General features: G+C 38.5%; 1 protein-coding gene across 4 annotated transcripts in view; it reads right to left on the reverse strand.

Moving 5' to 3' along the window:
- DISC1 (DISC1 scaffold protein) overlaps nt 1-13,930 on the reverse strand; it is a 235,023-nt gene that overhangs the window by 127,485 nt on the left and 93,608 nt on the right. For all 4 annotated transcript variants that reach the window (XR_009746566.1, XM_061471274.1, XM_061471275.1 and 1 more), the window contains exon 7: nt 4,270-4,324. Coding sequence is in view for 3 of the 4 variants with exons in the window: in XM_061471274.1 (XP_061327258.1) it covers nt 4,270-4,324 (55 nt within the window). In the remaining variant the exon portion in view is untranslated. The remainder of the gene's footprint in view (nt 1-4,269; nt 4,325-13,930) is intronic.

The raw sequence follows: 13,930 nt of genomic DNA on the forward strand, positions 1-13,930 counted from the left end.
TAGCTACTTGCATGAGAAAGGACATGTATCATTATTAGATACTGAGACTGCACATAGAAGAAAGGCCATCTTACAAATTCTGTGCAATTTCAGCATTAAGAGTGATGCCTGGAGCAGAGTGTAAATAAGCCAGCATATGGAGTTTAAGATACCGTAGCACAGAATGTACAGTAATTTTTATAAAAAAAAAAAATAGAGTGCTGCTCATCTTAACTGAAAACAGGCAGAACAGCCAGAATTAATGCTCTACACAGACAATGAATAAAGCTAAACCAGGACAATACTATACTTTGTTTCACAACCAGGAGACACAGCTGACTGGGGCTCAGGTTTATGACTTTCCTGCTCTCTCTTTTTTTACCTTTTTAACTGCAAGTTTTTTCAGCAATGAATCAGGACTGGTATTAAAAAACATTGAGATAGGAGGAAAAATAAAAAAGGAAGTTACAGTGTTTCTGTACTTCCAATTTAAGACTATGTTACCACTGCAGAAGGACTTTACACAGCATACAAAATTCATATAACTCCCACACACTCAAAAATGTTAGTGTTTCTTCCATACTGCACCATTTGGGAAGGAAAGCAAAATGAACAGGAAAATCCCTCAACAAGCTAAGGTAAATCCCTTGTTCTGAAGGCAGGCATCAAACACTTAAAATTGTAGCTGACACTTGAGAAAACATTGTATTCATTGGAACCAAGAGTAAAGCAATAGTGAAGATAGGCACCAGTCAGTTACAAAGAGAAGAGATGTGAAATGCAATCTACAGAGGAAAGTTTCCCTTCCTACTTGTCTTCTCTGGCCACAAAAATAAGTGCATACACCACACTGTGAACAGAAGCACAGTTACCACTTCAATTTCTAATAGCAAAAGCCTACAGCTCTAATGGCTTACCTGTTTGTACAATTACAATAATTCAGCTATGACACTAACTAAATCCTTTTAAATGGATGAATATCCCCTTGCTTCAGCTGAGAGCATCTGTTAACCTTTTCCTTAAGTCAACAAAACTACCATGCTTCTTTTGATGCAGGCCAGGACACAGTTGGCTTTCTGTGCTGCAAATGCATATTGCTAGGTCATGTTGAGCTTCTCATCAAAATAACACCTCCAAGTCCTTCTCCTGAAGGCTGACCTCTATCCATTCTCACTGTAATGTCACCTCTCCCTGCCTTCCCTTTAAATCCTGACTCTTAAGCTCTTGATTGATCCTTCACCCATTCCCACACAGAGCACCAGAATAAATCTGAAAGTTTTTAATGACTTTGTTCTAAGTAGTTCTCTCTCTTTAGGGGTACTGAATGGCTCAGTGAACTGCAGTTAGACAGGGAACCTTTCAGCTCCAGGAAAACTGTATGAATATATCCCATGCTGCTAGTAACTTCAAGTCATTACCACCAGACAGCTGTTTGGCAATTATGCAAAATAAGCTGGGAGGTTTAATCAGTTTCCAGCGAAAACTGTCCACTTTTGTATGCACTACCATCAGAACAAAGCTCACTGGCACTCTATTAACGGGCAAAATGCAGGAACCAGAGGCTGCTCCTCTTAAATCACAGAGATGATTCTTCTGGAACATGAGATAAGTACATTACCAAGCCTCTGCTTGTATCTATGTCACGTGTATTCTGTAAATAAATGAACAACATTAATCTTCAGAGCTATCATATGGCACAGTTCAACAAAACTAAATGAGCAACTAGGAGAGGCAAAATAATGTAACATCCTCTAAACTAATAGTACTGCTCAGACATTAGATCAGTTCTACTCTACAAGCTCCAATTCTTTTCATTTTTTTTCTAATTATTTTATCTTAATAACAGCTACAATTATTCATTACAGTAGCTTATTCAGACACTAAGGAAAGGTTATTTATTAGCTGACAAAAATGAACATTCACAAAGCCAGCTTCCTCTGTTGCTCCCATTCTTCTCTAACCAGTCTGAGTGCAACCACCTGTGCCCCCAGCAATGCCCTTTCCCTGGTGTCAGTGACCAGCTCTGCTGTAGCCCATGGTCCAACGAGCTCCAAGTCTAAAAAACCCTCCCTTTCAGTGAAGTTCTTTACAGGCAAATATTACTTTCTTTGGTGGTTTGTGGGGGTTTTTAAAGAAGACTATAAAAAAATAAAATAAAACACGAAACAAACCAAACAAAAAACAACCCCACACAAAACCTAAAAACCGCACACAAACCATAAACAAGATGCTCTTGTTCAGGAGTATTTCTTACGAGTTGTGTTCAGACACACAGATGCTACCCAAAAAAGCAGTCTATCTGAAACCAGTAGGATGCTGTTTAGCAAAGATACGTGGAATCAAGATGAAAAGCAGCAAAATATCAAAAGAAAATTTGCCTATTGTCATCCTCTTCCATCTTTCCAGCATACAATTTTAATCTAAGGCAGCAGAAACAGGGACAAGGACACTGATTAAAGTGCTGAAATTTACGCTTCCTCCAACCATTTCAAGGAAAAAATGATAATAATTTTTTAATAACCTTCACATTTCTGTACAACAGCACCTTGGAAAAAAAGAGAAATTCACTTTACACTGCCTAAAGACGACAATCCACCTGGATCTCCCATCACAGCACAATCTTGCCATTAGCAAAGGCAGATACTAATTTCTGAAGGGTGGTGGTGGATAAGGGGGATTGTTCCCTTCATTAGCAGGCAAATTTTAGCTTTTGCAGCCTCAGCTGAAAACAATACAGATAAGGCAGAAAAGGCCACAGAAATACCAGTGGCACAGGGGAACAAAAAGACCTTTGACAAAGCAGTGTTTTCCCCATACAATGAAAAGGTTTAAAAGATCAGCTCTATTCAGCTTCAGAAAAAAATTAATAGGATGAGACAATCTGAATAAATAAACCAATAAATGATTTGGAGGAGTCTCATTACGTTCTTTCTATTTATCTTCTCTAATAAATAAAAGACATCACACAGGAATGGAATGAAATTAAAATAATATTTTATCTCTTGAATATTTAAAAGAACAAACAGGCTGTGGAATTCTACCTTGCAGACTTCAATTGTTATCCAATGTTTCAGGTCTTATTGAAAAAGTCTCTAGATACTATAGCTGTAAAATAAAACTTCAAAAGACACACATTTTCAGGGTAGAAGGTGAAATCTGGTTTAGCTTGCAGATGGCTTGAAATAACATATTACTAAGGTCCTCAATGTCTCATTCATTTTAGTAGATGATCTGTAGGTCAATTACAATCTTTTCCTTGATACCTTATTCATAATATTTTTAAAAATAGGGGAAACATCATGTTATAATGGTGTATAGTATTTTTTTTTCCCCGAAATGTGTGCATAAAGCAAGGAATAGAGGAGAATAAGCTCAAAATTATGTAGGAAAGGAGGGAGGGATATTGAGATGCAGCCTTTGAATAGTCTTCTGAACAGTGCATGCCAAAAGCATTGGTTGAGATGATTAGAAAGAATAGATTGTAAAGGATAAAATTTTTACTAATTTTGATGTGTGCTATTAGAGAAAGAGCACAAAAAATAAAGTTTATTTCAGAGTATAAATTCATTACTGATCAAAAGCCAGGAATATTTTCCACTCCCTGTTCCATATAGACCAATATGGGTCAGCTACAACAAATGGACCTTTTTTTCTAGAGCTCTCTTGAAGCAAAGATGTCCTGTGACTCGCTAAAATAAAAAGAAAATTTTAGTATTCTCTTTCTCAGAAGGAGGCCATGAGAAATAAGAAAATTAAAGAAAAAGTATTAACATCTCTGGTTAGAAACAAAAGATACGCTAAATATTCCATATCACTTTTCTTTATATTTTTAAAGGGGAATAAGAATGAGATTGCTAGTTTAGTATTAGTGTGGTGGGAAAGATAGGTGCTTCATTTATGCTTTTCTTTTACATCAATGAAACCAGTCAGCTAGGAAAGTAAGAGGCTCTATATGAAGAGTGAAAGCATTAAGTTGTGACCAGAGTTCACTTTCATTTCATGAAGCTGAGGATTCTTTTCCTAACTTTTCCTAAATAGAGACTAGCAAACATAAACCAAAAAACAACAAATTACTCCACCTGCTTCTTAAACATAATCTCTGTGGCCTGTCTAAATATAAAAGCTGGGGTTTTTTTTTTGCAGTGTATGTTTAAAAATGTTTATATGCAGAATCTGTTTAGAAGAAGTGCCACAAAACCAGCGTTCTAAAACACAGACCATTTATTAAGATGCAAGCTATTATCTGCTTCTCAAAATATTTTGAAGAACTGAACACTGATGTGTACTTACTTTGGCAGTAGTTTCTTTAATGGACATGGTGAACGATTGCTCTTTTTCCTGAAGGCTAGAAGGGATTAAAATAAAATAAAGTGAAGTTGACTTTCTCTGCTGATCACAGACTGCTACACAAGACACATTTTCATATGGAAGCACAGAGGCTTTAAAATGACTCTCACTATCACAAAAGAGCCAAAACCAAGATAAAATCTGTACATTTGGTTTTAGTGTTGCTAATGACTAACCAAAATTTTGTCCACCCAATTTCTACCCACTTAATTCTGTTTGTTTGCAAAACAGTTCATACACTAGCTTTACAGTTCCTTATTGAGTGTATATGCATTTTACTTATCATTTGAACCACTATTATGATTTCTTGTGTAACCCCAGTATCTTAGGAGTTCCCAGCAGTGTCCAGGACTGATGCTTTGCTAGGCTACCATCCAAACACCTAATATAAAGGCATTTCTGACATAAGGAGTTTGCAGTTAACTGTTCTCTTATAACCCAGTTTCCAACCCTGCTAGGGAAAGTTCAACTACAGTCACTTGTTCTAACAGTAATTTTATATGAAATATCATTACTCAGTTTAATTTCATAAAAACCTACAAAATACTTGTATCAAATTGATACAACAGCGAGCAGAAATTGAAGCATTGTTCATGCTTATACGAAGAAATTCAAAGGTTTTTTTCACATATAAAACCAAATAGGTTTATTACTTTGATATTACCGAACCTAACATAAATATTTATCTTTGGTGCTTGTAAGTAAATTCACAAGTTACATTTTTAACTTGGAAAAAAAAATAATCCAAGTCAAGTCAAACATTGGGGGTTAGTATAGAGATTACTTTTTCAACTTTAATACTTCCCTCCCTCCTACTCAGCAGGCAGTCTTTCATACAGTGTTCAATTACGTTATCACACACTATTTGGTTTTCTGTCAGACACCTCAATTCAATGTACATGACAGCACTCCCCACAGCAGCATTACAATTCTTCTTTTTAGCTGCGTTATAAAAATTGTACTTCTTTCACAGTCTACTGCTAATATTCTTGCCAAAGAAAGAACTATTAATTTATTTCTGAGCTTTTCTTTAGTGTTCAGCACTGAAGTATCCAAACATTTCAGAAACATCACAGGGTTTACTTCAAAGATACTCCCTCAAGAAAAGGCATTATTGTATTCATTTTACAGGTGAAAGAAACACAAGTCACTGTTATTCAGAAAGTTAAGACTGAATGCCCATTTCGACATGCACACTATCCCTGCTGCCTACCTCTATGCATTTCAGTTTTCTTTTGAAATCTTACTTCTTCATATTTTCCAAGCATAGCATATACTGAGTCTTGTTTAAAGAGCCAGAATTTGTGTTCAGTCTGAAAGCCAAGCACACAAAGTTGGACTTGTGCTCAGTTACTGACCGCCTACAGAAAGGCTGGCACACAGGAGACAGCCTCAGAGGCAGAAATCAGCTATCTAGCGTATCATTTAATCCCATTCATGAGACAGCTATTTGTATCACTTTCCCTAATACCCTACTTCATGTAGCACACACCTTTTCAATATACAGCCAGCAAGGCCAGTCACCTCATTACCACCACAGCATGCAGGGGTCCCTCCAGCTCCAGATGAGGCAGTGCCCTCAGAAATAGCTCATAACAGTATAAGTCAATGCCTGTGTAAGGCAACAAACAGAAATGCAGCTGGCTAGCTATGTAAAAGTGGTTTAACAACATTTCCCACATAGCAGTCTCCAGTTTCTCTCTTTCTATAGCAATATATAGGCAAACCACAAAATATCACATGTGTAATGATGCCATTATCAACTTCCTGCTTGCCTCTGGGCATGCCAGAGGGAATGAACTATTCAGCCATTTCTTTTCTCTGGAGCTCTCAGTGACTTTCAGCATCTCCCACAATCAGTGTCTGAGCTGGTCAAGTTATGTGAAAAAGAGCTGGGCTTTGTGCACAGATGTCAACAAGGAGCAGCAAGGCTACAGTGTGTAATTGTATGAATAATGGGCGACTGATCCAATTGTTCTGAAAATGCCTTGTAAAATTCAACTCTAGAGACCCAGGCCACAATAAAATGTAAAGTGCAGTTATAGCCAGAAGAACAATAGTATAAAGATGGCACCCCTATTTAACAAATGTCTTCCATGCGCCTTTCCTCTTATCTGCTTACTTTTATTCACAGAAAGTCACCCCGGTTCATACAATGTTTCACTCCTCTGCAAAACTCACACAGATAATAGGAAGAGAGATGAATTTTTAACTTCTTTTTAAACCATACATTCAAAAGAATATTACAAACTAAGACCCAGTTGTAAAGTCTACATTGCTAACAAGGATGCACAAGCCCATGAGGATTTTCACATCCAGGTACCGAGCAGAAAGAAACAGACTCTTTACACCCAGATTACTTTTTTATGTGCATCTATCAAATCACTAAAATAAATAAGGAAATCACACACTGCTATTACAATGACAGCAGAACTAGAGCTTTAAGAGAATTTTATATTAATCTGACACATATCAATAAAGAATATAATTAGTAAATCATCATTTTGACTCAAGCTAGGAATAGCTACATTAACCACAGACTTGAATCTGAAGAATCCTTTGTTACAGTTGAAGCATTCATGCAGACTCTTACAAGTGTATTTGCATTATTTATGATACGAATTCCACAGTAGGATCCTGTTTTGAATCCTTGTTTGCCTTCAGAGTGATACTGTGGGAATCCCCTATCCCTTTACAGATTAGCCCATCATACAATTCGCACAAAGCAATCAAAACCATGTATGAACCAACCACAGTTACCAGCTATGACCACCTTTTAACTAAGTTTATTCTCAGGTTGTTTTCTTCTACCACAAAACACCATCATGGAGAAGCCCCTCACAAGCTTTCCAATTAACTGACAAGTTAATGACCCGAAACAGAACACAGGCAGTCAATACTGATTCATTCTACTAACAAAAGAGCTTTAACAGCCATGATCTTTTAAATGCAACTTGAACCAGAAATAGTACGTTCCTCTACCACCACCCTGAAGCATCATATTTCATTTTAAGAGAGTATTCTGTCTGCTTAAAAGGTGTTTTACTTATTACTATCAGGGAAAACAGCTTTAAAAAAAAACCTCTCTGAAACATCACTGAATTCTTGCCTGGGAAGACATCCATAGTTTTTGACTCATTCTTCTCTGGCAGAACAGCTAATCAAGAATTTGACTGCTTGTCCTCACGGTCTCTGCTATCTATTATAAGGACCATTTAGAAGTTACTTCTCAAATTCAATATAAGCTAACTCCAACACGGAGAAAGCAAAGTTCCTGACCCAGCTGACAAGGACTAGAATAAGACAGGAATTCAACTAACACAAAATTAACAGACTAAACACAGGAGAAGAGAGGTTTTCAACACTTGCAGAACTGACAGCTACCTATACACCATGTGTAATTTCTTCGTTCATGCGGATGGCCATGTAAGCCTATCACTTAAATGGCTTCCAATGGATTTACATACATTAGGATCCATAATGAGGAGAGAAGAAAGGCATGTAGACTTGATGCATCTTAGGGCCTCATTGTATACACACTAGACCAAAACAGGAAAGCGGGAGCTGAGGAATTACCCTTTCTGGATAAGAAATTCAGTAATAATTTGGTAAAACATGGACTTCAGCTGGAGAGCTGCAGGAGGATATAGAAATGCTGCATATTCAGGAGCTGAGGCTGGCTTGGCACATATTAAAATTTTTGCTGTGTTTTTTTATTATCTCAATACTTCAAACAAGACAGTGCCTTTTAAGTATCTCATTTTAGTGACCTTAAAGAAAGATAGGAATGAGTATGTTGAACTGTAATAACGCAGTTGCAACCTGATGAGATGATAATGTTCATAGTCAGTAATGGTACGCTGGCAAAGTAAAGAAAGCCAATTCAAAGCAATGGGGGACAGAAGGAGGACTGGGAGTCAGGTGGTTTGCTGCACTCATTCCTCACTTTATCACAGACTTTCCACATGACCACAGAAGACATTAAATGTCACAATATAACAGATGTTTAAAATGTCTTTTAAAGAATATCCCGGGAAGTTACAATTTACATGCAGGAATTACAAATACTATGGAAGTGGCTTTGTTCAGACGAAGGCTGTCTAGCACAATACTGGGAAGAATGGCTTTCTACTAAAGGAAGGCATGTTTCTGAATGTCTTTCCTTCCACTTTGCTAGTATACTTCCCTTTGCATACCAGGCTATTGTGTATTTATATTTTGCTTCCTCAGAAAAAATTCAAAGAATGAAAACGGGCAAAAGGCAAGTCATGCTGTTCTCTACATTCAAGATATATAAATATACATATTGCTTAAACAGAAACAGTTCCTGTATTATTGACAAAATATATATACAGTGACAATTAAAAGCAGTCAGAATGCAGTTTCCATAACAGCACAATAGAACATACCACACATGGTACCAGTGTAAATAATATATTCTCTACTCCAAATTCTTATCTTCATACAAAAACTAAGCAGCCAGACTGAAAGACAAGAAGACACCCTTTAAGAGCAAATAATCCTTGCATTAGTGTCACCTAAAAGTTTATTCTAGATACTGTAATTTCAATTCCTATCTCCACACCACAACATAGTGCTTAAGCAAAAAGAACTTCCATTTCTTTAAAACTAAGCACAAGAAAGAACAACCTAAAATTACCCATGCCTGAATTTCTAATTCAAGAGCAATAGTCTAGAAGCATATGCTCAGATTATACACACATGAGAAAGCATGATGGGCTGAACCCTCAGTTCATATAAATATGTATCCCCTCCTGGATAAAATTAAAGAGTATTTTCTTGACTATTAGCAAATTTAAGCAGGTTAGAGTATTTCTGAATTTGGCCCAGAGTAATGAGATTGCCTGCAAAGGATAACCTCATTCTAACAGCTGCAGCCTATAGAGAGCATGACTTTTCCAACTTTAAGTCTTCTAACACAATTCCTTCTTCAACTCCGAAGTCACAAGAAGCTGTACTCTCTTAGAAGATAAAAATGCATAAACCAAGCCCTACAACAGTAATCCTGTTTTTAACAGCAAAGAGAAGTTGACCTTCCAAAAAAGCCTTTGTCCAGTCCTTTGCAAAAGAAATTGGAAGTGCCACTCAGAGAACATTTGGTGTAAACACAGTCTACATCAAGGCAAAAATTTAACAAAAATCGTTAAGTCTAGGGACTTCACTGGACCTTTAAGGAAGAAATCCACAATCCAAAAATAAAGCAATCAATCAATAACTTTGTTGCACTTTTACAGTTCCCTTTATGTGCATATCTCACAGAGCTTTGAAGGTAAATCAGAAAAAAAGCTTTTGAACAAAACTACACTTAACAAGAGGCAGCTTTAAGCTAGATATGTACAACTAGGCCAAAGAAAAATAAGAAAATCTACTCGTACCAGAAGTTTTCTTGAGTAAAATCAACAGATTCCTTATTACAGGTAACACATGCAGGTTTTTTTACAGGGTTAGACCTACAAAAAAGTGTTGCTGGCCCTACACTTCTGCTTGATTAAGAATGTTCAAAGCCAGATGGCATTAAATGCATTAACAGCACTTTTTGTTTTCTTTTTAAACTCTCCACCACGAAGTTTGATTCTACCTAATCAAGGAAGACACTGAACAACAATATTTTCATTCTATGTGATCTGTTCATAAGGCTGGCGGGGATATGTATTTGGGTACTACCATACCAGGAAAGCAATTATTCAGTCAAGCAAGTTCCTTTTCATCTTCACCCAATGATCCATAGGACTTTAAACAATGTGATTTTCACAGCAGCATATCTCCATGCTTGGAAGCAAATTCATCCATTAAACATAAGTCAGGGTTTTACAAACAAACTCTGATTTTTTCCTTAGATAATGCCGCACACAGAACACTTCCGAGATGACAGAGCTCGTTAAACGATAAATCCACAAAATTTCTGCTGAACTGATGTGGTGAAAAATGTAATTTCTCTATCTAAACTTGTATGCGCTCTTGAGATGTGGACTTTGACACTAAATAGAAAGGGAGAGAACTTGTATTTAATTCATCTGAAAATGAAATTTGCGGCAGTTGCAAAGATTAGTCACCTGAATTAGCAGCAAAATGCAAAATGTCACCTTGGAAAGCTTCCAACCTGAAAAATTAATCTGATCCGAGATGAAAATTATCAAGAGATGTACTTTAAGGTACAGAAGCACTGGACCTTCTGCAAATTTCAATCTACAGAGTTCTCCAAGGAATATGAATGAGAACCCAAAACTACGCGCCTAGCTCTGAACCACTAGAGAGCTGATTTTGCTCCAGCAATTTGCTCTTTTTCTATCATGTGCAGAGCAGTTTTTCTTCATTGTTGCTCTGTGTCAAGGATCACTTCAATACATGTGCTCCTCCACTCAGAATTCTTCAAGAGGCAGAGCCAGAAGTACAGTTTCCCACTGTCTTTGTATAACATCAGCTTACCCATAAGGTTTCCCATTGACTCATGGGTTGCTGGGTGACTGCATTTGCTTTTGTCGACTCTCAAAGAGTCACCTATACAAAGTGAACCATAACAACTCATCATACTGCTCAGAAGCTCTTACATACACAAGAACTTTAAACTGAGACAACCCTTATTTGCTGCAGTACTGCCACACACTGGCCCCAGTTATGGGAGGTCTGCAGAAAAATCAGGGAATTAGATGACACTTCACAATTTTCTGGTAAGCATGATAAATGAGATATATTTTTTTTTAATACCTGAAATAGGAGGACTGAGGCAGCACCTCAGTCTGCACAGTATGGTAGCTGGGGTTTTAGATAAAAATCACCCCAACAGAAAAAATTAGTTCACAGTCACTTGAAGGTGCTGCTGGCATCTTTAATGATACCACCGAGCTGAATTTTCATTGGCATGTATTGGAAATCTTCTGGTCCTGTATAACACACCATTCAGACAGCCGAACTGGCCGTCTGTTTCAACCAATCATTCATGTGGTGTTGTAGTCACTCTTTGTCAGCTGCTGCTGCAGAGAGTGGTTGTGGCAGTTGCTGCTCCCTGAAACAGGAGCATCAGACTGAAAAAAAAAGGCACAATCAAATAGCTATCTGCAGCAGCAGTTGATCACTTTCAAACTTTCCCCAGACTCTTTGATGTGTCAAGAGATACCCATTCTCCTGCTACTTCTGTCTGGAGTGCACAAAAACTAGAGCTTGCCCACAGCAGCTGCAATTATTCTCATAACATCCATTGTACTTCACAGACTGAAGGGGTCTGTTCCTGGATATTGTTGTTAGCTGTTTCTCTTTCTTATATACAAATGACTTCAGTATCATACACTGACTGGGACAGCTGGTCATTTTTCCCTAAAGAGAAATAAGTCTCATCATATGCATCTCCAGAGGAATCCACACATATATGGCCTAGACTTTACAGGCTGCTACATCCTTCTGGATGCTGTTCAGGCAAGCAGGGGGAACCAGATGCTCAGCAAGGAAAACCAGACCCCTTATCACACTGCAGATGTGGATACTCAAGCAGGTGGTACTCATCTTTCTGTTGTGACTTTTGCCTTCTATAAAGCTGCTTGGAAGGATTAAAAACTGCTTTTAAGATTGCTGTAAAATACTTCAGGTTGGTAGCAGTGGCTCTGTCCTCCACGTTGGAAGACTTACTCTCCTTTCCCTGCTGTGCTTCCAATACATCCTGTTCTTCCCAAGGCAGGCCAGTGCTTGCGGCACAGCAGCAGACTTCACAGAAGCCCTTTTTCCTCCCTGTAACAGGGCTCCTCACTGGCCCTAGCAGGATCAGAATCACTATAAACTGCTAAGCCACAGAACAAAGGACTCAGCCCAGACACAGACAACTCAATCAAGAAGCCCTACACCCCAGTTTCCAACTCTGGCAGCTCTTGTTCAATGACTTTTGTTCGCACGTTTGCAGGAAGCAAATTCTTTACATGTGACAAAGCACAGACATGGTATGTCATGCCAGGCTTTCAATACACAGTTTCTTCCCACAAGCGAGTTAAAAAAGAAACAAAGCCACTTGCCCAAGGAGTCCACACTTCAATCTTCAGCAGAGAACAAAGGAATGAAATTAATCCTAGGTAGACAAAATGGAGAGGAACACACCTATCTATCCACAAAAAGAAAGCTGAGCCTCCTAATCATTCAGATCACAAAGAAAGAGGCAAATCTCTTCTTTCACCTATGACTTGGCTGCAAGCTTTTGTGAAAGGCTAAGGCACCTTTTTTGAGAAGGCAGAGATGATAGCCTCCTCAAAACACAAACCCAGCTGTGGGACCAGCTGAAATGAGACAATCCAATTATCAAAGCACAGGGTGGGTTATGACTTTCAACATAAAATTCAGTTTTCCCCTCAAAAAAAAACCTTGTGGCAGAGGAAGCTGGCTATGCAGCTAATCGTCCTAAGGGCAGGAGGGCAGGAGAATTTCCAAGGCAGAATCCTCCCCAGGTGCTAGGGAACATCTTCTCTGGCTCTGCTCCTCTGCCACAAGCTCACTGATACAGGTTTCGTGAAAGTGTAGCACACCAAATAAAACGGATCAGTGGATCATTAAACAAGAGAACTACAATTAAAAAAACAGGGCACCAAACTACCATCATTATCCCTAGCTAGAGTAGCAGCAATGATATTGGCTATACTTTAAGAACCCCATAATTGTGTTTTGGCTTGTCTCATGTACCATAGACAGACATGTTTCCTACCACAGAAGAGAGTTTTAAAATTCTCCGTTAAGCTTCAGAAACAATAAAAATCAGAGCAGCATGAAAGGGCCCTAAGTCAAGACAGTAAGGAACTGTCAAAGTGACCTGTGCATCATCCTTGTGTCGCAGAAGATGATTTATCACTGACTGAAATTAAGTTAACATGAACAGGCCTGGGGAGGAACTGGAGCTGTCAGAAGCCTTGAAGGCTTCCATGCCCAGAGCTTACAACTGGGACAGATGTGAACACCAGAGAAAGCAGCTCCAGGAGCTTTGCATCACTTCGTCAAGTGGTGTATTTAAATTCCTGCAGACCTGTAAAGCTAAAACAACTGTACTACTGAGGTGATTGAGAGCTCTCTCTCTTCTTCATTCCTATTACTTGACGAAGACCTAGCTGTGGAGGTCATGCAAGCTACCTGTTTTGTCTGCGCAACTGCCAGCTCAAAACACTCGTTTTACCATGCATACCCATAAGAGGGAAACAAAGGGGCTGGGGGGGGGGGCAAATCACTCTTCTCTCACATTTTACTTATATACCCTCCTTTTCTCCTTTTTAATATTCTTCTTTCCCTGGACTCTTGATATTCCACAGCAATTCTATGTGGACTGATAGTGTACTGTGGTTGTGAGAGGGAGAAGTATTTTTAAGAGGAAAAAGAAGATTGCCCTACAAAGCAGGGAATAGTACAGAGAAAGGAGCCTTTCATCCTCTCACACAGCCCAGGAGCAAGAATCTTACACAGATCAGACACAAACAAACATGCTTACACCACCATCAGGGAAATATAACTGTACCTGAGAAGGAAAGTGGCTATTAGGTTGTGACAAGTGATGGCAGAAGAGGGAAAGACTGGTCAGAAAGGCAGAAAGCCTTTCTGCCAAGGGAGCACCACAGGCTGACAT

This window comes from Pezoporus flaviventris, unplaced genomic scaffold (assembly GCF_033815535.1).
Source record: "Pezoporus flaviventris isolate CSIRO_AGI_PZ_B2104156 unplaced genomic scaffold, CSIRO_AGI_Pfla_v1 ptg000066l, whole genome shotgun sequence".
NCBI classification, from domain to species: domain Eukaryota; kingdom Metazoa; phylum Chordata; class Aves; order Psittaciformes; family Psittacidae; genus Pezoporus; species Pezoporus flaviventris.